At 39.2% G+C, this 25,441-nt stretch overlaps 2 protein-coding genes across 7 annotated transcripts in view; one reads left to right on the forward strand and one right to left on the reverse strand.

The window, feature by feature from the left end:
* The first annotated feature begins 1,206 nt into the window (after window positions 1-1,206).
* On the forward strand, window positions 1,207-2,153 carry LOC117762807 (C-C motif chemokine 3-like). The gene is made up of 3 exons (XM_034587434.1): window positions 1,207-1,362; window positions 1,451-1,574; window positions 1,688-2,153. Exons 1-3 carry the CDS (start codon window positions 1,299-1,301, stop codon window positions 1,779-1,781), a joined length of 282 nt encoding a protein of 93 aa, XP_034443325.1. The 5' UTR covers window positions 1,207-1,298; the 3' UTR covers window positions 1,782-2,153.
* A 3,355-nt stretch (window positions 2,154-5,508) lies between these two features.
* Window positions 5,509-25,441, reverse strand: part of LOC117762793 (septin-7-like) — a 48,685-nt gene continuing 28,752 nt past the window's right edge. For 2 of the 6 annotated variants that reach the window (XM_034587401.1, XM_034587400.1), the window contains exons 4-14: window positions 24,168-24,268; window positions 23,468-23,602; window positions 20,824-20,941; window positions 20,199-20,291; window positions 19,617-19,713; window positions 18,021-18,032; window positions 11,799-11,850; window positions 11,174-11,299; window positions 10,244-10,379; window positions 9,027-9,234; window positions 8,353-8,378 (exon numbers count right to left, since the gene is read on the reverse strand). In XM_034587401.1, coding sequence (XP_034443292.1) covers window positions 8,368-8,378; window positions 9,027-9,234; window positions 10,244-10,379; window positions 11,174-11,299; window positions 11,799-11,850; window positions 18,021-18,032; window positions 19,617-19,713; window positions 20,199-20,291; window positions 20,824-20,941; window positions 23,468-23,602; window positions 24,168-24,268 — 1,089 coding nt within the window. In that variant the 3' untranslated portion in view covers window positions 8,353-8,367. Of the gene's footprint in view, window positions 8,001-8,352; window positions 8,379-9,026; window positions 9,235-10,243; window positions 10,380-11,173; window positions 11,300-11,798; window positions 11,851-18,020; window positions 18,033-19,616; window positions 19,714-20,198; window positions 20,292-20,823; window positions 20,942-23,467; window positions 23,603-24,167; window positions 24,269-25,441 lie in introns of those variants that run through there. The other 4 variants (XM_034587406.1, XM_034587405.1, XM_034587404.1 and 1 more) reach the window with 3 other exon arrangements.

A 25,441-nucleotide genomic window follows, 5' to 3' on the forward strand; every position in this document is an offset into this window, starting at 1 on the left:
TATCTGTTGGATTATATATATTTTATCACATTTAAATCTAGATTTTTGATGTCAGCCCCTAAATGAATATATAAATACAATACACCAACCCTCCATACTGATACACAGTACAGTATACAGTATGGTCTGTTCTTAAGGAGCACTGAAATCTTAATCTAGTTCTTGTTGCTTGTAAAAATCCACTCAGTGACTTTGGCAGTTCAGGTTTTTTGATGTTGTTTTATTTAGTGGCTGGAACCACAGCTGGATTAACCTGCTGTAGGGGAGCATGGGGAAATACAGGGCCACTATATTTACACCACATTCCGCCTACTTTATTTACATTTTGTATTTCAAAACTTTCCTAAAACACCTGGCACCTACTGTAGATCAGCTTTGGAATTATTTCATTGCATGCATTAATGTATGAGAATAACTTTAAAATACTACAACCACTATTAATCAGGGCCTTAGGATCAAGTAATAAAGCAGGACATATTTAAAGGCCCTTGACATGCCATCTTATATTCTTCTCTTCCTGGTGCATATTCACAAACTTATTTTCAATCAAATAAAAAAAAAGTAAGCTTTCTTTTTTTCAACCAAAACAGTTGCTTACTTTGCCAGTTTGGTAGTCAACCCCGTTTTGGACCGTAGAATGTTACATTGCCAAGTGTTTTGATGTAATATACAATACATCTGTCTTTGTGACTAAAAAAGTGCCTCTGTATTCACCCAGTAAACAATTAGGTTATGGTTAAGGTTAGTGTGTGTTCTCTGAAATCCATCAATAAAATGTTATTATAGTGCATTTGATCTTTCTGTGTGAACTCTATATCTGCCCCCTGAAATGTTATTAATTTGTTGAGTAAAATGCTGTTGTCTGCTCTACTCTCTTTTGTGGTTTGTTGAAAACAAAAAGTTTATGATGGACATGAATGTTCAAAATAACTCTTCCTGTCACTGAATAGAAACCAAGATGTAAAGATAAAGCGATTGTTCCATCTTCTGTGGTACAAGAGGCGATTTAATCTCTACAGCAAAACTGTGAATTTACCGTAACCTCCCTCCCCTCGACACAGCAGCAGACATGTGAGCAGTTCTGTGGTTCAAACACAAACGAGGTGTTGGGGGGGTGGGAATTATGCTAATGTCGTGTGGAAGGACTAATGAATGAATTGGAAAATGCTAACATCATACACAATTCCGCTTTAGACAAGATATAAATTGGACGCAGAACTGAGAGTTAATCACAGCAAAGAAGAAGAAAGACAGAGATCATCGTCATCATCATCATCATCATCATCATCATCATCATCATGAAGACTCTTTGCTTCACCCTGGGACTGCTGCTACTCACTGTCTGCTGCTGCAACGCCAATCGTAAGTGATCTCTATTTGTTGCTCATCGACTTCAGAGTTTACTCAGAGACATGTTTGTACTGACTTCATCTGGTTACTTTCCTAACAGCCAAAGCAGTGAGCTTCACAGCACCTCGGACCTGCTGCCAAAACTTTTCCACACAAGAATTACCATCAGAGCGTGTGACCAGCATAACTCAGACCGACAGATCCTGTTCGAAGAAGGCATTCATGTAAGTCTGCCCGTCAAGTCTTTTGCTGATGATGAGATGAATAGAAAAATGGATATCCTAGTACATCTAATCAAGGTGGATCAAATCAATTGTTCCCTCTCTCATTTTTGCAGAGTCCAAACAATTAAAGGGAGACAGATCTGCTACAGCAGGACTTTCAAGTGGGCTCTGGATGTCTACAATCTGCTCCACAACACTGAGTATTAGACATGTATTATTGTGTAATAATAATACACCACTCAGTATTATTGTGTAATAATATAATAGTGACATAACCATGTCTGGTTTTGCAGATCTAAATGGATCTGATGATTTTTTTTATATTGCTGTAAAAGCCAAAGTTTTTTCTGAGGACAGTTTGCATTGACTAGGGTTACTGTAACTCAGGTTTAAAAATGTTGGCCCTTGAAACAATCAGATGTGGATTAGTCATTTGCTGACTGGAGCTACAACACTGTTTGCATAAATACTTATGAATTAATTTCAAGTGTGTGAATGTTTTAAAATCCGTGAGGGTTATGATTAAGGAGATACTGCACAGATAAATGTGTTTTTTGAGCTGTGAAATAAAATTTTAAACAGTTCTATGTGTCGTTTGACGTTCATTTACAATCTTTTTAGGCCAGAAGATGTGGCATGGTTTCATGAGGCATCCATTTATTATGGTAATGTCACCTTTTACTACGCACCAGCATTTTGAGCCATAGAGGAGAACAGATTTGAGATTGCTGTCGTTGGAGTCTGACCTTTGTTCTCATGTTGTACTAATTTTAACTTATTATTTATAACCAAATTTATAAAATAATTCTACATTTATGGAATGAACATGGCTCATAATTCCAGTGTTTCAAACCATCTTGACCTTTCAGGGCCAATGCTTACGGAGAGTCAAGCGTTTGGGGCGTCTCTCCATCATGACATTTATATATGCAGTATTTGAAAAGTTAAAACCCACTAATCAAGAGTTAATCCTTAAAAAGGTGATTACACAGTTTTTTCTGTAAACCCCCCCCACAAAAAAATTCAATATTTTCCATATACTACATGGTAATGATATTATTTTTGGATGCCTGGCATATGTCATTGATTAGCAACATTGATTTTTTCGAATTATTCTTTTTAGTGTACTGTCACATATAAAAAACAATACCCTCTGTACCTTCGAGCCCTAAAACTGCTGTAGTACGCTACAAATATTAATTTGTTTCACTTTTAATTATTTTATTTTATTTACAATATCAGTCCTCATCATAAATATAAAATATTCATTCATTTTCATTATTTTAACCCTTTAAAATTCCTGTTTGTTTAATGACAACCCCAGTTTTTATGTAAAAAAAGATATATGTCACGGATAAGTTACAAAATACATATTTTTGAGATTATCACAGCCTTGGATATGTCAATACACACACACACACTGAAAGCTTAGCATGCTGTAACTCATATACAAAAAATCACAGCAAAATAGAGGTTTCAGTAATTATATTGTATTGAGTGTACATGTAGACGTGCACGTCATGTTTGTGTGTGTGAGAGGTGGGATTGGTGATGATGTGTGCATGTGTGTGAGAGAGACAGAGAGGGAGAGAGACAGGGAGTGAGGAATAATATCATTACACAAAATTATTTCTCTGATTTGTCTACCTCTGGATGCTGTCATAACTGCAAACACACACACACAAACATTTATTTTTAATCATCCGACTCTCTGAAGTCCATATCAACCCAAACACATCATTTCAGTTGCAAACATTAGTTTTATGGATTTCATTATACAGAAATAGTGCCACTACAGGAAGCCAGTAAATAGTACGTATTTTACCTATATACCAAATCCCAGGAAATGGGTCAATATGATGGTAAATAGTAAAAAATATTAATTTGAAGCCAGGATAAAAACGTGGAATGCATGATTTTATGGTCTAATGGCAGAGAGATAAAAAAAAAGCAGTTAGAATGGGTTGCAATGGGCCATTTCGTGCCACAAAGGTACCAGAAGGTACTTTTTTATAGTGACAAAAAGACATATAATAGGAAAAGAGGTGGAAAGTCTAAAATTCCACAAAAACTACACACCCTTGGATAAGTTAAAGCCATATGCATTAACACAGCCAGAATTATCGTACCACACCCTTCCACCAAGTTTTGTGCGATCCTGCAGACAACCAACCAACAAACAAACGGACCAAGGTGAAAACATGAGTGGGTGAGCTAATAAAATGTCGCCTTCATCTGGAAGTTGTGAGCTTGTGGTTACGACATGTGCACGGTGTGCTCCACATTCAAGTGGTTTAGTTGTGAGATGGCTGCTGCTGGTCGATAGCAATCCTAACAATTTAGCTAGAAGGCTAGTAACGTAATACAGGAAATACTAAAGCATAATGACAGAAGGAATATCACCATTTTCATTAGACATAGTCAAACATTTCTAAGATAAACTTCCATCACCTCCACCATTTCTGAAAATGTCAGCAAAATCATCACAACCCATGAACTCAGACATTGTCACATTAACACAGTAAACACAATCTCATGGCAAGGCAGAAATCTCATGAGATTAGAGAACTGACTCAGAAACATAGATTAGTTTCTATGTTTCTGAGACTTTAATTCACCTAAAGTGTAAAGAAATGACAGAAACCCGATCGTCCTTTATTGTACTGTGGAGAAAGATGAGCAAGACAGGCTTTTTTTAATATAATATTCCATATAATGAGCTTGTTTATTGGGGTTAAGTGTGTCATGAGACAAATCTTTGATGTAGGCTATTATATAATGTAGAGACATTTGTAAAACAACACATCGTAAAGGACTCGGTGTGTCTGACACAATCAAAAGATCTTCATGTTTTCTTTATCTGCACACAAACCGATGCCACAGGCTGTTCTCTTTCTTGCTTCCTGAGAAGCTTGTGAAAGCTTCAGCTTTCAGATGTTATCACATGGCCTTCTGAATCAGATTAGATCAGATTAGTTTACATTTACCAAACAGTTTTATTTAGTTCAGGGGATAGTAAGGTTTAGATAGTATAGCCTCAGTTTAACATTTAGTAGTTTATATGATATAAGGATTCAATGGTTTATTTGTTACATATAAAATAATGTGTCTGTTAACTACAGACTGGCTCTTCTAAAAACCATTTATTTAGCATGGGTGACAAGTGCTATATGAATACAGACCATTTATATACAAATACAGCAAGTAATGAAATTAATGAACTGTGCAGTTTTCTGTAAAATTTCAAAAGACAATACACACACATGCACACTTGCATTTAAATTTGTTCTTATTATTATATAACATTTATACTGATGTTTCCATTTTCAGTATCCCTTCCTCTGCAGTAACATTCTAATTTTCCCAAAATTGGTTTGAATAAAGGATTCTCTTATCTCATGATTTGGTTCCAGAGCTCAGATATTACCCCACTTCCACACTTTTTATTCCCCCCCCTCCCAAAAAAGCCTCATTTTTTGTGTAGTCTTAAGTTATGTAAAAAAATATATATCTTTGCTCAATTGTTAAGTATCTATTGACTCAAAAAGATATGGTGATCACATAGCATTCAGAAATTGGGCAATAGCCAATTGAATTAAGGTGGGGTTTGGGGAAGCCCCCCCCCAGTCCAGCGTAGGTTGTCATGACTCAGACTTTGAAAACCCCTACTCTAAGAGTATGTAAATATACTACTGTTATCTATATACATCTATACATGTGTAGCTTACTCTGAAACTCGGGTTAGATGCTAAACTGCATGCCATTGTCTCAGTACTCAATAAAGGTAAATCTTTAATCGAATACTGTATTTCCTGATATTTACTACATCCTAATCCCAAACCTCATCCAGAAGGATCCCAAAGGTTTCTACAACATTCTCTACGATAATTCATTTCATGGGTGTATTAACAAAAGAGAACCTGCACACATTGGAAATTAAAGCATAACCTTGTCAACTTTAATATTAAACATGTACAGTTAGAGCCAGAACACACAATAAAACAAAGAAGAGAAGCAGAAAACAGTGTACATACAGTATATATATATATATATATAAAAAGAAAATATTACAAAAAAATCCACCTTAACTTAAATCTATCTCCCTTGGTGTTATTAGAAGGTGAGTGGTTCACAAGCATTTAAAAGGAAAATGAACTTTTTAAAATCTTGTAGAAAAACAGAATAGCTTTTCTCTGGACCTAAAGAAAACGTCTAGTGTATCGGAGCAGTCCTGAGAAGGTGTACTCTTGGCATATATATGTGTGTGTGTGTGTGTGTGTGTGTGTGTGTGTGTGTGTGTGTGTGTGTGTGTGTGTGTGTGTGTGTGTGTGTGTGTGTGTGTGTGTGTGTGTGTGTGTGTGTGTGTAAATGTAAGGAAATTTATTCATGGGGTATTGAGGAGTTCTGTCCAGAGTACAAGTTCTGTTGTTATTCCTAAAAAAAATTAAATAATAAACACCTCAAGAAACAAAGGCCACTGAGCAGCCTCCAGTATGTACATAAAATATGCTTTTCCATCAAAAACAAACAGGCAATATTTAACGTGTTGAAGGTGTAAGGTTTGTCCCTTTAGCATTTTGCTCTAAATGCAGGTAGTTTAAAAAACTATACTAAAAATAACTGAGTAATCAAGGAGTTATTAAAGGAAACTACAGGGAAAGGTGTCATATGTCAACCGTGCATATAGTATTATCATCATCATATGAAAATAAAACATGACAACTCTGGGAAAGTTTTAATAAAGGTTAGACTGTGTGGCACAGTGTGCTGCTTTCTAACTCGGAATTGGCTCAGACCTGGACAAAATTCTTATTCTGTTTGACGGGAAAGCTAAGGGGTAATATTTTGTTGTCTGCAGGAGCATTTGAATTTGAATATTATTAACAGTCAGAGACAAGGTTATGGCTGAATTGGCAAACATCTCTGAACAGCTGCCTTTCGGGGAAATCTAGGGAGAAAGAGAGGAATATAATCTGTACAGTGGGGTTCAGGTCTATGACAACATCCACCACTTACATCACAATATGAAACATCTTTGTAATCACTGTAACCTGTGAAGTTGTAGATACCAATGAGGCTTTTGCATAATATCTTCTATTTAAATAGGAAACACACACTGCAATGACACTATTCAGGCTGCTGTCAAACCAAATCTCCTTTCTCCTGTCTGTATGGTTCAGACAGACAGTATCTATGACCTCAGACATAGCATTGAACACCACACACCTGTCACTTCACAGTAGACCCCATCTAAAGGCCCAGGCACACCAGCATATAAAAACAGAAGCATTTTGTTTTAGTGTCAAGTTTGGTCTGCTCCACTGGCCGATCACCTGTTACCTCTAATGAAATCATCTCTGTTGCTTTTGAACTGCTCCACAGTAAAGTAATGGACTTTAGACAGTTATGAGATAACAGTCGATGGTACAAGTAAGTGTTATAGTAAATTATTATTTCACTTATCTACATATTTCATAATGGAGCATTAACTTGTAAAGGGACAATAAGGTCCATTAGCAAACACATTCTTATTTCACCCATCAACTGAGCTGACAACTCTGCTGGCTAACACTTGGAACCTTATTGAAAGTAATAATGCAAAATCCAGAGAAAGAAATGAGAGGAGGAAGTAAAGTAAGGCTAGCATGTTCACAGCTGGCTAGTGTCTTCTTATTCAGTTCAACAGCTAATTAACTAATGAGCTGTTACCAAGACACACAGATCCATTTCACTGAGCCACTCTGTTAGTGGGACCTGGGCCTCCCTTCCACCTTCGTCCTCCACAGCTGCCGCCTGCCGCTCAGTTATCCTGCCTTCACTCACATACTGTACACTCGCCCTTCTCCGAACACACTCTCACCAGGCTCCTTGTGACTGGATGTCTGAGTGGGGTTTCTCTTGTATAACATATTTGAGAACAATAAAAAAAAAGAGGGCATTGAGGAGGGAGATAGTACATCTATCCATCTACGAATATCTAGAGAATGTACAACTACTACATGTGTACAAATTGCTATGCATGGTCCCTGCCCCGTGTTTTGACTGTACTCTCAGAGGAAATCCGGCTTCTCCTCTTTGTCAGGAAATATAGGAAAATAGACTTTCACAGACACATGCATTCCTCAAGAAAATGAAAACGATTACCCCACGTTGTAAAACCCTGCAGAGAGATAAGCATGTGGGAGATGTGGGCATTGGCATATCTAAATGTGTGTAAATGGTGTCCATGTTAAATGCAACACAGAGGAATGTTATGGAATGAGTTGAATATATATCTGTATGTGTGTGTGTGTGTGTTTGTTTTCTGAGGGCCACAGTAGACTTGAGGAAGAGGAAGAAGAGAAAATGAGGTTGCGTAAAACTGAAGGAACAGGTCATGTCTCACTTCAAAAGATTTTCCCTTTCTTCTTGTTCTTTTCCATCGTCCTGTGTGACAAGCAGAGTAAACACAGAGAACATTACATCAATCATCTCCTGACCAATCAGACAACAGGAAAAACTCCTGACATGGACTAAAGGGTTTATCGTAAAGAGACAATTCATAAAGAGCAATAGCTATTTCTTTTATAGGTCAGTGGAATCTGTTGAGCTCTAACAAACTGAAAGTGATTGTACCAAAGTGAACAACTACATAATGACTTTTAGAGCTATAGCTAAGATTCTTTCATCCTGCGGTGGATTCCTGGTGACTCTGAGATGCTTTTACACTCTTAGTCGACCGCCACGCTACTATGAATACGTTTGAAAACGCATTGACGCTGCTACAGATACACCTGGTGTCCACTCTGCTACTCTACTCTGGAGTTTTAGAGCTGCTAAAACTGAGAAGTCTGGAAACACTGCTGGCAACATTTTAGTTTACAGTCACAACTGCATGCTGATTGGGTCTTTTTGGTCACGACGTAGCCTTCGCTGATTTGTCAGGGTCCCTTCTGGAAGAAAATGACTGGTATTATCCTCAACTACCAGTGTAGAGCACAAAATGGATTACAAGCGTGGCTGACCCTGTTATCTTTACTAACAGTTGTTCTGCAGTTAAATTCTGCATTTTACGATGATACAACTGTTTACATGCGTTTGCTAATATTGTAGCATTCTGCGACAATTCCCGTGTCCAACGGGACGCGTAGGCCAGTATACGTGAGTAGTCATGTGATATGCATTTTCAGGCGCATTAGTATGGACAAGGATTAAAACTGATATAGAGACAAAACACAGTTTTCAAACTAAAACAGTATTTTGAATGTAGCCTTACTCCATCACTCTGCTCAGAATAATCTGAGGCAACACATAGACCTAATGAGACTTGAACTACTTTTCTCCTGCTCTCTCCACCACCTCTGCTCTGGCAGTAGCAATAGACTGCCAGAGCAGGTTCAGAATTGTTTATTCATCAACAGACAAAAAAAAAAAAAAATCACTCTATATTACAGACATACAGGATGTAATAATTTTTGCACTTTTGACAGCCCGAGTGAAACGTGTAGAACAGTGTATGTGTGTGTGCTACTGACTTGGAGGCATCCAGTTTCTGCTGCTCGAGGATTCTCTGCTGAGCCTCCCAGTTAACCTTCTCATCCTCGTACACTCGTCTCTTCTCCTCCAGCTCTTTGTACTGCGCCTCCAAGTTCCTCTTCATCTGTTCGTGCCGTCGCTCAAGCTGAGGGGCACAATATTTCACACATTCACTCACTCAACAGCCTCAATTTCTGCGTGCCACTCATTTGTTCACTTATACATCTGATTTTGAGCCGTTTTTTCTGCTAAGGAACATAAAGTAGCTACAACACTATTTTGGGCTGGAGTTTGCTTAGTTAGTAGCTGTGCAAATTCCTTCAATTGATAAAGAGTTGATGAAAATGCAGTTTAAAGCTAAAGCTAGTAAGTTGACATTGTATTGATTTCATTTTGTCAACCAGTGTTGTGCAGGAACACTCTCACAGAGAGCCTAACCCTAACCCCTGTGCGTGCTCATATTTCTGGTGAACTGTGAACCGGATCAGTTTGCAACTGCTGATGTGATCGTGACCATCGTTCACTCTAGTGGGAAGGAATAGTGCTTTATGGCACCATAAAATGAAAGATTTAATTTCCCCCAAACAATTTTTGGTTACATATTTTTGAATTAATATCGTCTATGAAATCGTGCAGGTGTAGCCCCAAACCTCGAGCAATCAATAGTACAACATCTGAACATTATCTGTGCAACATGTTTCTATAATGAAGTGAAGTAGAGCAAAGTTAGAGGATTTAGTCTGTAAACCGAGACATTGGACTAGCGAGTTATGGACTAAAACAAAACATAACGTGACAAAAGATCAGAGGTAAGACATAATCTTTGTATTTTTTTCTCTCCTTACACTTTAATATTAGTACATTCATTAAGAGCTGTAACACACAACTGCATCATAGATATCTCTTTATACTGTCTATTACTGAAATAAAACAGATACCTGCAAGTTAATCAGAATCCAGAATGCTCATTGTTCATGGTGTGAACCTTTCAATACCAATTGCTTAAAATAATTTAAATTAAAAGCTTAATGATAATGAAAGTGATATTTAAATTATCCAAATGTGGTTTCAACCATCAGCCTGCCAAACCTGAAACTGCCACAATATGCCGCTGCTTCACTGAGCCAGAGAAACACACAAATCCTCAAACCCACCTCGGCCTCCGAATCCTTCAGTTTCTGCTTCTTCTCCTTCACCTTCATTTCGAAAACCTGTTCCATCTCTGCCTCCATCTTTTTCATTTTCATCACATGCTCCCTCCGTTCCTCCTCCATCTGTGCCAAGGGACTCCTGTTGATCGAGGACATTAGGTATTTAGTGGCGAATGGATCAGATCAATACTGCTAGTTCTGCAGTAAAGCTTTAATGCTCCTGCTGTCTTGTCCTCCACAGTCACTGAGGAGTGCACCACTGCTAGCAGGCAGTGAAACAGAGATTGGATCCACAGAATCAGCAGCAGGGTCAATGCTAAGCAGGTCAGTTTCAGCCAGACGTAGCTGATCCACAATGAAAATTGCTTCTTCACTAAGGTTATAATAAAATTCAGTGTTTCTGCCTCATTCAGTCACAGTGAGTTAAATTAAGCATTTAAGAAAAACCTAGACATATGTTTTGAGCACTTGACCTGTGTGAAATAATTTCCCATCCAAAAGAAGAAAAAAAGCTTATAAAGAGTGTGATTTACAACACTGATTAATGATAGCACATAATATGAAAGAACAAATGTTTTTCTGTTGTCACATGATTTATAAGTTGCTATATGGGACTTCACCTTGAGAGAATAGAATAAATGTGCTTTCCACAGGGTCTTATTTTCTAAGCGTAACCCCGTTTCTCTTGCAGCAAAGAGGAGCATTAGCGAGGTACTCTAGACTTGAGTGAAAGTCTCCTCTACCAAAAAATGACTGAAACTTTCCACTAATCCAAAAGTAATCATTATCTTTGTCAGCCTCACAATTTCAAACCATATTCCTCAAAACTGCTTCACTCAAAGATTTTGGTTTTGACCTGCTTCAGTATTTATGTCTAAATATTCTGTGTGTTGAAAAACCTGGATAGTTTAAGTTTACTGAGCAAGAACATACTTTGTGAGCTGTCCCTTGGACTTGGAATTGTCCACTCCATTACAGGTGACGGCAGCGAGTTTCTTACTGCGATAATTCTCGTAGTGGACATTGTTGGTAACATCCTTCAGATCCTGCATATGGGTTCTATGGAAAGGAGCAGAAATCAATCAGGAACATTAATCCAGAAGGCGTATCTGTTGGAATACACAATAAACCTACTACCTAATTCAACAAGCAGTAAATCCAACTTTGACTATTGTTACATGAGCATTTGAGAGAGTATAATTAATCAATCTAATAATTCCAAAAAAAGTCTGACCGTGGAAACCATATCTCGAGAACTGATCATCAACTCGTTTTCACACTTGGTCTGTGTATTGTTAAGGGTTCAAGAAAGTTTAGTATAAAATTTGGTAATTCAATATGTTCAATATTAATAAAATTTGAATAAACGGGTGACGCGCACTCTGTAGCAGCGGCTGCTGGGACTCAACATACGTAAGTGACGATCTGTGAAGTGTCGTTCACGACCACAAAATGTTCCGGGAATTACCATAGGCCAAGCAAACCTTCCATTACAAACACTAATTTGATATCAAAAGTTAAAAGTTTGGTGAATCGAGACAAGCAGAACCCGTCTCACCTTATGAGCATGTTGCGGAGCACAGTGAAATCGCAGTGTTCGCCATTCTCCACTGAAACACACAGGGAGAGAGAGGAAAACAGAGAGGGAGGAACAGAGACAAACACACACACATCACAATTACTACACATTAACACTTTTCACAGTAACAATCATTCATCATTATTAACTAGTCTCAAGAGAAACAGCAATAAAAATGCCTTGCAAGCATGAATGGGTGAGCTTCTACAGATATTTGTACAGACTGTCCTAAAGGTGCGACAAAGCTGAAATGAACTTTGGGTAAATTGCGATCAGTTGCTGTGGTTCATCTCTGGCTAAGTGTTCATATACAGAGGCAGTCCCAGCTAAAACACACGTTATTATGTTTTGGGTGAGTAAAATCAATACAACTGTAGTGTGTGTTATTCACATAACACATATTATTGTAAAACAGACAAAGGATAACAAATTATAAGCAAAACACCATCCAGTTCAAATTAATGTTATAAATCTCAATACATATACATTATCATAACATGTAAAGTTCATTTATGCATCAGTAACAAAAGGAAGGGGGAGACGCTAAGAGCCAGATGTAGCCCTTGTTTAGATGCACAACAATATCAGTTGTGGTAGCACATTTACAGAATACAGTAAAGGGCAAAGAGACGTCAGGCCATGATCACATAGGATGGTTTTATTATGAGCATTCAAATGGGTTTCAATAAGTTTTTCAAAAAGCTGAAAAGAGAAACGATATGGATATTCTCTGGAATAGAATAGACTACAATAAACTAGAACACCTTTGCTATTCTAAGCAATAAAACACATAACTGCTCACTTCAATACCCTCACAGGTTGTACTGCTAAAGCCCTGTTTGGTCTACAGCTTGGTGGCTATTACCTTCGTTTAAGCAAATTTTACATATTGTTGCGCAACTATGGATATATTATCCGAATTCCTTAATCTTCTTTAGACAACATTTAAAAGTGTTCACATTTTGCGAAATCACAGGCCCAGCCTTGCTTCTGTAAACAATATGAATGAGACTGATGCAAAAGGCTTTTCACATTACAGAGACATAACTTTACTGAATGCAACTTTAATCTCTTCTTTATAATACAAAAAACCAAACAAACAACAGAATAGCACTCAGTAGAGCGCATACCTACGCCAAGGCCCCAAAGTGTCTTTATGAAACCTGATTTAAATTCACTTGATACCGATTTGCATCTCCACCAAATTGTACACATAAAAAAATATTAGTCCCCTAAACATGCCAGATTCTTTTAAATCAAGATCCATGATTTACTTTTCTTATAAATAAACGAAAACGATGACCCCGGACCCATTCACCAAAGTTCATGGTAATCTGCCAAGTAGTTTTTGAGTAATCTTGGATACACATCGACCAACCAACTAACAGACAGATAGGGGTAAAAACAAAACCTCCCTTGCGGAGGTAATTGAGCGGTACTGTGGAGTGTCTCTTGAAAAGTCTTCATTTAAGTAGTAGATTTGTTGAAACCAGTAGATGTATTTCTCTGACATCCTGTTCTGTGACACTACCAAGCCTCATAGCTGAGTTTGGTGTTGGAGCCCAAGAAAAACACCTCCTATCTGATCACAGCCTGTTACTATTGAACACACTGACGCCACACACTTAGAACAAACAGGAGTTCCTGGTCAGACTACAACAAACACAACTGGTCTTTTTTCAACATAGTACAGTTAGATGATTTTGTATGGGGCTTTTTTCCTATCTTTATTGACGAGCGTGGTCTTTCAGTTGAGAGCATGACTTGTTGAATTTCTGTTCAGATTTGTCTGTATTACGTTTCATCAAAGCCTGCCCTTGCACTCAAATAGCCCCTTTTTGCACTGAAATTTGCTCTGCTTCTGCTCAAAACTGTGTGCTTGCACAGATATATTGTTGCTCGCATGGATTTTCCTGCGCTCCAGCTTCAGCCCTTCTCCTCACTTCGGGCTGCTTTCTGTGCGCTGGTGAATCGTCTTCTCTCAGATTTCTCCTCTGCTCTTGGATTTGTTTGTGCAACAACCCCGTCGAAGTTCCCCAACCAATAGAATTCCAGGTGTAGTGTTGACCACTGGTCAACCAATGAAATTAATGAAATGATCCCTGCCTCGGGCGCGTTCCCTTTACTTCAGAGCGTCCTGTGCAGGCGGTTTACTCTTTACTCTTTGGGATAAAAAGACAGTTATTTTATATACGAGGGCACATACTACTTTTTATTTTATAATAATATCTAAAATTGTATACATTTGTTTTCTACACCCGTGTGCTAGAAGGGAAAACGTCAACTTCATGACTGACGAGTCTATATACATATAATAAAGCCGTGGTGGGCGGGAGTGGATGAACCCGGTTAAAGAAAAAAAAAAAATCCAAGAGCAGAGGAGAAATCTGAGAGAAGACGATTCACCAGCGCACAGAAAGCAGCCCGAGTGCGGAGAAGGGCTGAAGCTGGAGCGCAGGAAATCCGTGCAAGCAACAATATATCTGAGTGCAAGCACACAGTTTGAGCAGAAGCAGAGCAAATTTAAGTGCAAACAGGGGCTATTTGAGTGCAAGGGCAGGGCTTTGATGAAAAGTAATACACAATCTCAACATAAATTCAACACGTCATGCTCCCAAACTGAAAGACCCCGCTCTTGAATAAAGATAGGAAAAAATCTCCATTATTGTGAGTCTTCGTCTCAACAGCACAGACACGGTTACATGGTCAGATGGGAATCTGGAAAAGGACTGCAAATACTGCTGTTGAGGATGTGTGTGGCGGATGTCCAGCCTGCTCTTCATCAAATATGCTGCTCCTTATTGGTTAGCCTCCATCCTTCATCATGAGGGGAGCAAATAAGGAGGACACCTTACCATTGATGAAACTTAAGCAGTCCCGCCTCTTGGCATCCAAAGCCAGCCATTGACCTCCTGTCTCTTCTAGAGGAGGGAGCTCTGACGGAGGGGAGGGGTATGGTTTTTCAGTTACTGCTTGTCCCCGGTGGTGGGGGCTAAATCTGGGTCTGGAGCAGTTGAGTATATCATGGCTCAGACTTGGCCCGGTTTGGACCCAAAACCAGCCCAAGTTTGGCCCAGATTCAGCCCAGATCAACACCATCGCCTGCATGTGTCCAAGTTAACTGTCTAAAGAGGCTTGCAGAGGGAGTGTGGTTATTGGAGGGGGTGTTACATGAGGATCTATGCATGACCAGCTGTGGAAAGTCTCAACGAGGGAACAAGTTGAGGAGCTAAGTGGGGTCAAGGGTCATAGGACAAAAGTGGGTCGTAACACACAGTAAGCAGATCTTAGTGGTTGATGAATGGCAGAAAATACCTGATGCATACTTTAGTGTTAACCCATGTCACCTCAGTTTATCGTCTGTCAATCAGTCAGACATGGACATGAATGGAAAACAGTCTTTGTTCATCAGGTGTTTTGAGCCTGAGTTCTATTCACTAGCAGTGTTTATTAAGGCCATGATGATGAACTGCGCTGGTTTAATGGATCAAGCTGTTCGCTGAAACATGCAACAACGTGTGTGTCTGTGTGCGAGTGAGTGTGCACTTAAAAAGTAGGACATAAAAAAATCCAAGTGTGCTAATGATTGAGAATTTATGATACAGAGCCATGTGTTATCTTGATGTCTTAAATGAGCCGCTACATGCTCTAATGCAAAAACACTAAGTCAACGCAAACATTAACTGCACATGAACCTATAAGCAATGTGTTAGGATGGTGGATCCCAGTCCTTGGTCCAGTGATACACTGAGGCCTGCACACCTTTCTCAACCTGCACCAACACAACAGATTCAACCCAAACAAGACAGGGAGCTGAATCATGTGGTGAATCAGGGCTGAGAGTAAACTGCTGCTTTTCATACCATAGGAGCAAAGAAGGGAACCACAGCATTAGAGTGATGTTTCTATTGCAGCTGTAGCTTCAGCACCAAACAGCCTCTAGTTTCCTCCATGACTATACACAGCATCAGACCTGGGACAAAATAACTCTGTGTGTTTTTTAAAGCACACGAGTTTAACATGTCCTGACAAGAATCCTGTCAGGTAAATATCATCAAATGCACCTCACATGGCAATTCCTATTTACTACATGGTCTTATTTTTGCCATCAAGCTCATTAGTAATACTTATAATTATACTATCCATGTTAATGTGCTGAGATCTGGGAACACAGTGATTTTTGTTTTTATTTATTTATTCTTTATTTAACCAGGACGGCTCCAGTGAGATACAATATTTCTTCTGCCTGGGAGTCCTGGTCAAGATGGGCACCAATGGAGTAAACAAGTTTTAAATATAAATAAAAGTGATTTTACGAAAATATCTGATGGAGCAAAATACTACAGTGTGATAACTGTCAGACACATGCAACTATATCAGCCCCATGTGTCAGGATAGTGTTTATGTGTGGGTGTGTTTCTTTAGGGGGTCAGATTGGGATCAGTGGGTGTCTGTAAGTCAGATGTGGTCAATGGACAGACAACACAGATGTTGCTAGGATCTGTGAAGTTTTACCATCTAGCTTTTTTGCAGACTACATAGCAGTTCTCCAGGACATGTTCACTTTATTTACTGGGATATGCAACATGAGTTCCTTAGTCTAGGGAAGGAGACTATTAATCTCTATCTGTAATTTTCTAAGTGTATATGTGTGTGTGGTGCACTGGAGTTAGTATCCAGTTTTGAGAGGAAGTTGCAGGTGACATAATCCATTTGTTGGAATCTTTTTTTATACTGATAATGAACATGCTGCACATGTAATGATAACCATAACTTCATAATACCATAGTTTACAGTGATACAGTGGCATCCCTATAAGATACAATGACCATACAGGTTTTAAACAAAACCTTGTTTAAACCTTTTTCCTGTTTAGTGAGGGATTGAGGGATTGTCAGCAACATTTCAGCCAGGCTCACTTCGCTTCACTCCCAAACAAAATGGTTTAAATAAACCAGGTAAACTGTTGGTTGGTTTACAATCTGCTTGATTGTTCTTTCTTGCCCTGTCAGACCTTGATGTAGTAATATCACCTTGTTCCCAGATCTCAGTTATTACTGTGGAGAGTGCAGTATTAATGCACTAGAGATAAATGACAATCAAAACCATGAAAATAAGACTCAAAATGTGACAGTGAGATTTTTAAAAGATCGTCTTCTAGGTTGACTTTCAAATTAAGAACCAAGACAAGAAAAATAATTGTTCATGTGTCCCCCTGCTGGATTACTAGCTTCTTACACTGTAAGTATTGATTAAATAGTTTGTAGGCTGTGAATAATATCCAAATAATCTTTTAGCGAGTGAGAAAGCAATGCAAAGGGGTTTACTTTGGTGCAGTCTGGTTTATTTTTTCCTTTGTGAACTGGTGTGTGGGTTTTTGTGTGATATACTGCACGCTGTTGAGGTGTTGTTTTTAAGCAGAATCTCAAAAGAACTGTTGCAACTCTAGAGCTCACTGTAGTAATTAAAAGTAAAGTTTACATTCGAACGAAAAAGATACTGGATTTTTATAAAATGTATGGATTTACTACTTTTAAGAAAATGACAAAGTAATTTTCTGATAAGAATCCTTACATTTGTGATTTAAGACTAAGATATGGACAAAGCTTTCACATTTTCAAAATAAACTTGTTAGTGCTCTCTTGTGGACAAATCAATTTCTGTAATAAACTAAAATGAGCTGATAATGTGTATACTATTTGCTGCATTGACACTGATCATTAACCTGTAAAATATAAGAAAATAAATAATTACTAATAATTACCATTAGAATGTTAATATAAACGTGAAGTCTTCTTACTTAGGTCAAAGCTACATTTCATTAAGGGGCTCATTCAGCATTAGTACTAGAGCATCTGGGCATACATTCTTTCAGGGACACATGAATAAAGTTAGTGTCTTACGTTCTTTATTTATAACAAAATATGATATGTTCACACTTGTATCACAATGTATCCACGTTCTTCTTTGTTTTGATGTTTCTAAAATATGGTGCATTCAAGTGTTTGGAAAGGTTTTAGTGAGTATTTAGCCCAAGTCTGATTAGAGCATTGGTTTGACCATCAGCCTAATGATGAGACAGCACAGCAAAAGAAGAGTGGATGGAGAGGAGGGATGGAGAATTTGGGTGGACACTCGAGAGGTAGGAGGAGTGGGGGGAGAAAATGAGGTTGAAATAAAGTGAAAGATGGTTTTGTTTACCAAAAATGCCCTCTGTCAGTCATGGAAAAGAATAGACAAAGCAAAAAGAACAAAGAGAGAAAAGAAAGAATGAAAAAGTGAAAGACTGATAAACGGTCAACCACAGAGCAACAAAGGTAAATGACTTTATATAGAGAACGCTAGTGCAGATCATCTTTCAGAGGGCTTGCACACACATGAAAACACCAGAGTGAGCAACAACTTTCTTGGGACTAATGGTGAAAAGGTGATGTCAGCTGGCTCAGTCGGTGCTTGCTGCCAAAAATCCCATAACGCACTCTGTCTATCCTAGTTTTTCAGTATCTTTATCAGGATCGAGAGCAGCACCGACAAAATGACTGTGTGTTTGTGTGTGTTGAAGAGAAGAATGGTGGGTGGATGTAGTAACAACGTTATAACTGGCACATAAGTAAGATACTCGTCACACTGTGATGACGTTGTTGTGGTTTTAGGTTTCAGGCACCAAGGATGAATTCCTAAGTCCCCTCTCTTCTACTGCTATCTAACAAAGCCAATGGAACAATGAACAACAATGAAAACCACATACAAATCCAAAATATCATTTTTTGGGGTTTTAAATCAACATCCCATTCACCCTCTCTTTGTGGAGGGAATAGACAACCAGACACCTCCTCCCATTTACTACAGCTTTTCAACAGCAGAGAACTTCATCAGGATGCTACAATGAGGAGGTGGGCCATCAGACGATCTTATGTCGTGACCTCAAAGACGTCCAAGATCTACTTTTTAAGTGAAATAATTTTACCTCACAGGTAGGGCTCAACATCAGTAGTGATTCGGCTCTGTACAGTCGGATCAGTATAGTTATCTGCAAAGGTCGGCAGTTCTTGGGATAATACGAAAAACCTATAGAGCATCAAAAAATACGATCAAAGCAGCAAACGATGGAAAGTGGCGACTGAGGCCGTCACATCTGGCTTAAATAAACCTTCATTATCCTGACATAGAAAATTTGAAGTCAACAAGCACAACAACCCGAGACATGTGGATAAATAAGTAAGACATTGGTGGTGTGGAAATAATGGAGAGTAACCACCAGGGGATGAAAACTCATCCAGGGTTTGATTAACAGATGGGTAATGTTACTGTAAACTCTACCAAATCAAGTGCCTACCAATAACTAATTTTATCACCCGAAAGTCCAGCAATTAGACACAAGCCCAGAAATCATCAATCAGGCGTAAACTTACTTCCAGTCTATGTTCCACCTATTTCTGAGTTTATATGTCATTGCATTACCTGGTAGTAAAAACATAGAGTGGACACAGGGGGTCGTTGTGGAGAACATGCACTGTGTGCCACACACTTTAAGGAATATCACGCTTCAACCACTCCAACAAAGAAAGTACTGCGAGAGATTGACAATCTCAAAGACATCAAACTCCTGATGCTTCTCTCCAGGATCAGTCACTGTCAAAAGGTGCAATGACAAACAGCATGTAGAGTAAAAAAACATCCCTAACACTTTCTCTTATTAAGCTTGAAATATATTCTATAGTTCACCTCCCTTTGTCACTTGGCCACAAATTTACAATTGTGTTTTTTCTGTTGGGCAGTAGACCTTGGTGAACCTACCTTCTGCCACGCCCCATGGGTACTGGCGACCTCTGACCTTCTTGCCGTTCACCTCAATCACCACGTTGCTGCCGACTACAGCCAGAGGCATCTTCTCCTGGAGGGGGAACACACACAACTTTTTAAAAGTTTTTTTTTTAACCCACAAAAGCTTCTTTCAGCTCCCTGCTGTTTAGATGACTGTTCACGTTGTGTGACCGTTGCTTTCAGTGGCCACTGACCATACACACCTGATGACACAAATATATCTGACTTAAACCTTCTGTCTTTATGATGACCAACATCACCATTAAAAAATAAGTCACCGTGTATGGTGGATATCATGCCAGAGGAAACAGTAACTGGGGCCGAGAGTCACAAGGGCAACAATCACTCTTCAATGCGCTTGTCTATAAAGTTAATTATGAGTTTGGTTGCCGTGCGGAGGGAAGAGGCAGCTCCAGGGGTTGGATGACCAAAGGACAGCCTGACCTTTGGCTGTCTCTGACTCTCTCTCTCCCTCCCTCTCTGTCTGCCCGTCTTCCAGCTGTGATCAATCAGAGGCAGGTATTAAACTACTAACAAGACTGTGTGGTCCATTACCTTTATCTTTCGGATGAGCTTGTTGTCCTCGTCATCCTCCGTGTCTGGGAATTCATAAATCTTGATTTTGTGTTCTTGTATCTCTTTCATTATCTGAGGAAGGGATAGAGTAATCAGAACAACACACACATAGGCCTGCATAAATTTGTAGCTTGAAAATGAGTTAGTTCCAAATACTTTTAGAATTAGTTTGACATTTATGCGAGTTCAAAACATTTTTGAACTTGCATAAAAGGGTATGCTTTCATTAAGGAGGATGAAACTGCTAGCTTGGCTCTGTCAACAGTTCAAGAGACCAACACCTATAAAACTCACTAATTAACACATTGCTTCAAGTTTATTTTATCTGTACACAAACATCAATGTTTAAATGACAAGTTATGGATTTAAACAATGTTGTGAACTGGACATTTTTCAGTGTTTTTAACAACTTCAATTATTTATGCTAAGCTAGGCTAAATTAGGCATAAGAGTGGTTGAGATCTTCAGCTTCCTTTTAAAAGGAAAGCTAGTAAACATATTTCCAATAATGTCTAATTATTACTTAAAAAAGATGCCACATATGCCACAAATTGTCTTATGTGAACAGCAGTGCTTATCCCTCTTATGTGATAAAAACACATACCTGTTTTTTAAAGAGCTGGCACTCTTCAGGGGTCAGAGTGTCGGCTTTTGCAATGAGAGGGATGACGTTGACTTTGTCGTGGAGTCTCTTCATGAATTCTATGTCCAATGGTTTCAGACTGAAGGGGAAACAGAAAGAACTGTCAGAGGTGCAAGCGGCTGATGACCCAACTCATTAACAAGTTAATGGAAGTCATTTTCTACTCAGCTGATCAATGCTTAGTTGGTTTATCACTGAAGAAAATGTATTTTATTAATTTAATCTTTAATCTTTAATCCCTAACCCTGTAAACAGTAAAACTGTAATCGAACATTGGTGGATGTTATTGAGATTGTCCTTGTATAGAAGAATTAATTTACAGGAACAATTCCAAAAGGAAAAGACATATACTTCCTTCCCGTGTTGCTAAAATGTAGTTCAGTGGGTCACCAGTAGAGGGCCAAACACAACTGTGCATTACAGGTAGCTTGCAGCAAAGACACAATAAAGCAGACAGAGTGTGACTGACTTTATGCCCTATTTGTTCTTCTTCTGTGGTGACATGGCTTAAGAGGGTTTGTCTTTGTAATACCATGGTGGGCTCTCCATCTCAGCTGGACTGATATTCCACTGTGTGGCCAGAGACTGAGAGCTTTGGTCAGGCAGTTTGGTGGGCTCTCTGCCAATGTGGGCAGTGAGTGGGAGAGTGAGTATGTGCAGCACAATGGAAGAAAACTCTATAAATATATAACTGTGCTGGTATCCAGTTGTGCCGATATGAAATAAATTGATGTGCATGCAAAGGATGCATGCTATGTTGGGGACACGGTTCTGTAACATGTGTGCATGTCTGTGTGTAATGTGTGTTAATAAAGGGGATGAGAGTTACTCATCCCAGGAATGCAGAAAAACAAAGAGGGCAAGAAACAGCTGTTCAGTGGTTCACTAGTTCACAGGGACACAGAAAGTGTGTGTGAATGAGCTACTACAGGCTCAGGTCAGTGGGTGTTGCAGCATAAGGGCAGGGCTGGAGTGACTGTGGCCCCAGATAGAGTCAGAGTCTCTGGTCTGTGGCGGGTCAGACTTGAGGACCTGAGAAGATACCAAATGTCAAGGCACTTCTGTGATCTTGAAATATTATTCCTTTCAGTGTAAAATGATAAATCATCTGTTCACTGACAGTGATATATTTGAAGCAGCAGTGAGAGAAAGACTCACTGTTGGAACCTCTCCCATCTTTCCAAAGCAAAGCTTGGAAACATACCTTTATGGCTGATGCCAGAGTTCTAAGTTTTACAGCCACATGTCCGTGACATTTGAAGTCTGCAACATGCAAACTGTTAAACTGCAGCTGTTGCAGGAGAAACAAAGGGATGAACCAAATGCTTAGAAACTATATACTTATACTATATAGAGTAGAGGAACGAGTTGGAAGTAGAACTGAGGACATGATGTCCGGGGCGTATGCACTCATGTAGTATGAATCCAGACCATTCGGCCGTTGGATTGGGATTTATACGCAACAGTCACGACGGCAGTGAGGCTCAGACCTGTAGTATCCCCTTCAAACTTCCACTATGGAACAAGTCTGAACTGACTGCTGTCAAATAAATATTAACAAACACTGCAAAATCAGGACACTCACATGCCTCACAATGACAGTGTTAACATGTAAATGTTTAGTAGGTATAATGGAAATTTGGACTGTATAATGACAGAAAAACAACACAAGTGATTAAAGATTTAAATTAAATGTTATTTGTAAAGGGCCAAATCACAACATGCATTACTCAAGGCACTTGACACTTTAAGGTCAAGACCATACTATATTATAGTGTAACCCAACAGTTACCACAACGAGCAAACACTGGGCTACTGTGGAGAGAGAAAACTCCTTGTACAAAAGATTATGTCAATGTGGAAACATAGATCCACATTTTAAAGTGTGACGGACACTGCAGGGTGTCAGAGGACAGAGAGAGTCTGTCTGAGAGGAGATGCTTTCCTCTGTTAGTTGCCTTCACTCTCACTGACTGGGTGATTCAGTGACGGAGAGCAGAACTCTACTGAGCATGAGCAGAAGTGGGTTATATAACCTTTGTGGGTCACAAACACTGGCTGCCAGCCTCCTCGTCTATGGCACAGACACTATATGTGCTGCAAAGAGAAGGAGCTGAGTGGAACGGCAGAAAGAGTCAAGCGAACTAAAGACATGGCTAAGAATCTGCAGGTTTTCCACAGACTTTAACGCTGCATCAGCACAGTCACTGGGACAGTGTTGTGACTTCAACTTACCCAGAACAAATTTAGATAACCCATGATTACAAACAAGTGTCTTCTACACAACATAAAAACTTTATAACATGATGATGAGGGCAACCGAAGCACCGGAGACAGAACGGAGAGTTTAAATACATTTGTCACAACTATTTACAGAACTTATCACATCTGATTCAACATAATAAGGCATTGACTAGGTGTTAATGCATTAACCCTCATTCATCAGGGCTATTATAAGAGGTGTGACACAACGATGAACATCACGACACGAACACTGACGGCTTATTGGTTAGAGTAAGTGCCCTACTTAGATTATTTTATTTTTTACTCAGTCCCTATTACATAAATCTCATCCAATTGCACTTTCATCACATGCAGTACCTACCCATGTCCAGAGGGTGCAATGAAATAAAGGCAGCAGTGGACTCTGTTGTCTGGCATGGATCTGCGGTTTACCCTCGACTCTGCATTCAGGAAGTCCTCACACTTACTGTCGATGTAGTTTATTACAGGCTGCCAACTGGGAAGATAGAAGGAGACGAAGAAGAGGAAGATCAAAAAAACTGATCAGACTGATGCCTCTGACAACCAATGTAATTTCAGTTCCTTCAGGTGTTCCTTACAAATTGCATTCATAATAATATGAGGCCACTGTGACCTTGACCATCCAAATCTAATTAGTTAATCTGTGACTCCAACTGAGCATTTGTACCAAATTTAATAGAACAATCCTTTAGTGTTCTTTTGATATTGCATTCACAAGACCAAAAGCCTAATTTTGCAATGATCTTTGACCAACAAATTGAATTTGAAAATTTGAAAGGATCCCTTTGAGGTGTTGCAGAAATATCATGTTCACAAGGGTCACAGTGACCTTGAATGCTGACCTCCAAAATCTTATCAGTTAAACCTTGAGACCATGAGTTTGTACCAAATTTGGAGAAATCCTCTCAAGGCGTTCTTGAGATATCCTGTTCACAAGAATAGGAAGGACAGACGTGTGGACGGACGGACAGACATGTGGACAGACGGACATGCCTCCAGCCACTGCCTGGCACCAGCGTTGAGGCATGAAATCTACTCACCAGTTACTGTTATCCACTGCATCTCCGAAGCCTGGTGTATCCACAATGGTGAGTGTCAGCTGGACCCCTCCTTCCTTGATCAGAACTTTGGATTGCTCCACCTAAATCACAGCAACAGCCACAGATTTAAGTATATTTGTGCCCTGCCTTGTTGAAAAACATAAATTCATGTCACAGCCTCTACCTTCTGAATCTGTATGGAAGCCTATGTCATACTCGGATCCTAGTTGTTGAGACATTCTGATAATCCTTCTATGATTGACCCAGCACTTTGGAAATACACTTTAGAATACAATTTGGCAACACAAACGGGCCCACACACGTTGGCTTGCATGTTTAATTATGTGACATCATCACTCTGCACCCACACAACCTGCTGGGAGATCCACTGAAACCATTATCTGCTGGTTGTATGTGGGAGGATTCAGACAATATTTCCTTCCTCTAAGCAGCAAAAATTCAGTGTGAATAGCAAATATCCAGTGAGGAGATGGTATCCATCCATCACTGGATATGCATTCAATCATTAAGTGTAACCCTTCATGGAAACAAACCCTAGAACTGGCATGAGGGAGTTGAAGTACCAAGTTGTGTTTGAAGGAAAGGCCCTGCTGCAGTGACCTTTAAAGGTTGAAAGCTAAAGCTGGAAATATACTTGCTGTTAACTTCACGTACGTGTAAGCATGATGGCTGCCTCGCGTACCCTGCTTCCATTTGGAGCATCGGTCGTGCACGTCCTCAGAAATTAAGAGAGATTTGCCATGTTTATTGTTTACATCATGCAAATCCAGAAGTTCTATACAGTCTGATTTCTCTGGTGTGCCCTCTAGTGGTATCCTACGTAGTACATCGGCAAGTAAGTGAACAACTACGTTGTCTACGCCGGTTGTCTACGCGAACGAGTGTTTAAACAGCAAGTAAATCTCTGGCCTTAAAGTCTATTGCATTTCTGTCTAATGCTTTAAGATGTGCTAAACTACAGTTAATCTCAAAACTTGGTTTATGATTTATGCATGAGAATGTGTGCTGTAAAAGTAATTAAAACTGAACATGGACAGAATTGATGCAGAGAACTAAACTGTCGGTAACAGTGGAGTTTAAATACCGACTAACTAATCCTGGGTGTGATTTGGGGCATGGCATGCAATAAAGTAATAAAGAGTGCCACCTCCCCTTCACTGTAAAAGCCTGCTACACCTTGGCAGATTTGTCAGGTTGTAAGAGTGAACTTTCCTCTACAGAGGAAATTGTATCACTTTTAAACAGATCATCAA

Source organism: Hippoglossus hippoglossus, chromosome 6 (genome assembly GCF_009819705.1).
Source record: "Hippoglossus hippoglossus isolate fHipHip1 chromosome 6, fHipHip1.pri, whole genome shotgun sequence".
Taxonomy (NCBI): domain Eukaryota; kingdom Metazoa; phylum Chordata; class Actinopteri; order Pleuronectiformes; family Pleuronectidae; genus Hippoglossus; species Hippoglossus hippoglossus.

Excerpts from the sequence above, each read along its gene's own strand:
- LOC117762807 (XM_034587434.1), top strand. The coding sequence starts at position 1,299 with ATGAAGACTCTTTGCTTCACCCTGGGACTGCTGCTACTCACTGTCTGC. Across the intron at positions 1,363-1,450 it reads CTGCTGCTGCAACGCCAATC|CCAAAGCAGTGAGCTTCACA; the intron begins GTAAGTGATCTC and ends CTTTCCTAACAG. Across the intron at positions 1,575-1,687 it reads TGTTCGAAGAAGGCATTCAT|AGTCCAAACAATTAAAGGGA; the intron begins GTAAGTCTGCCC and ends TCATTTTTGCAG.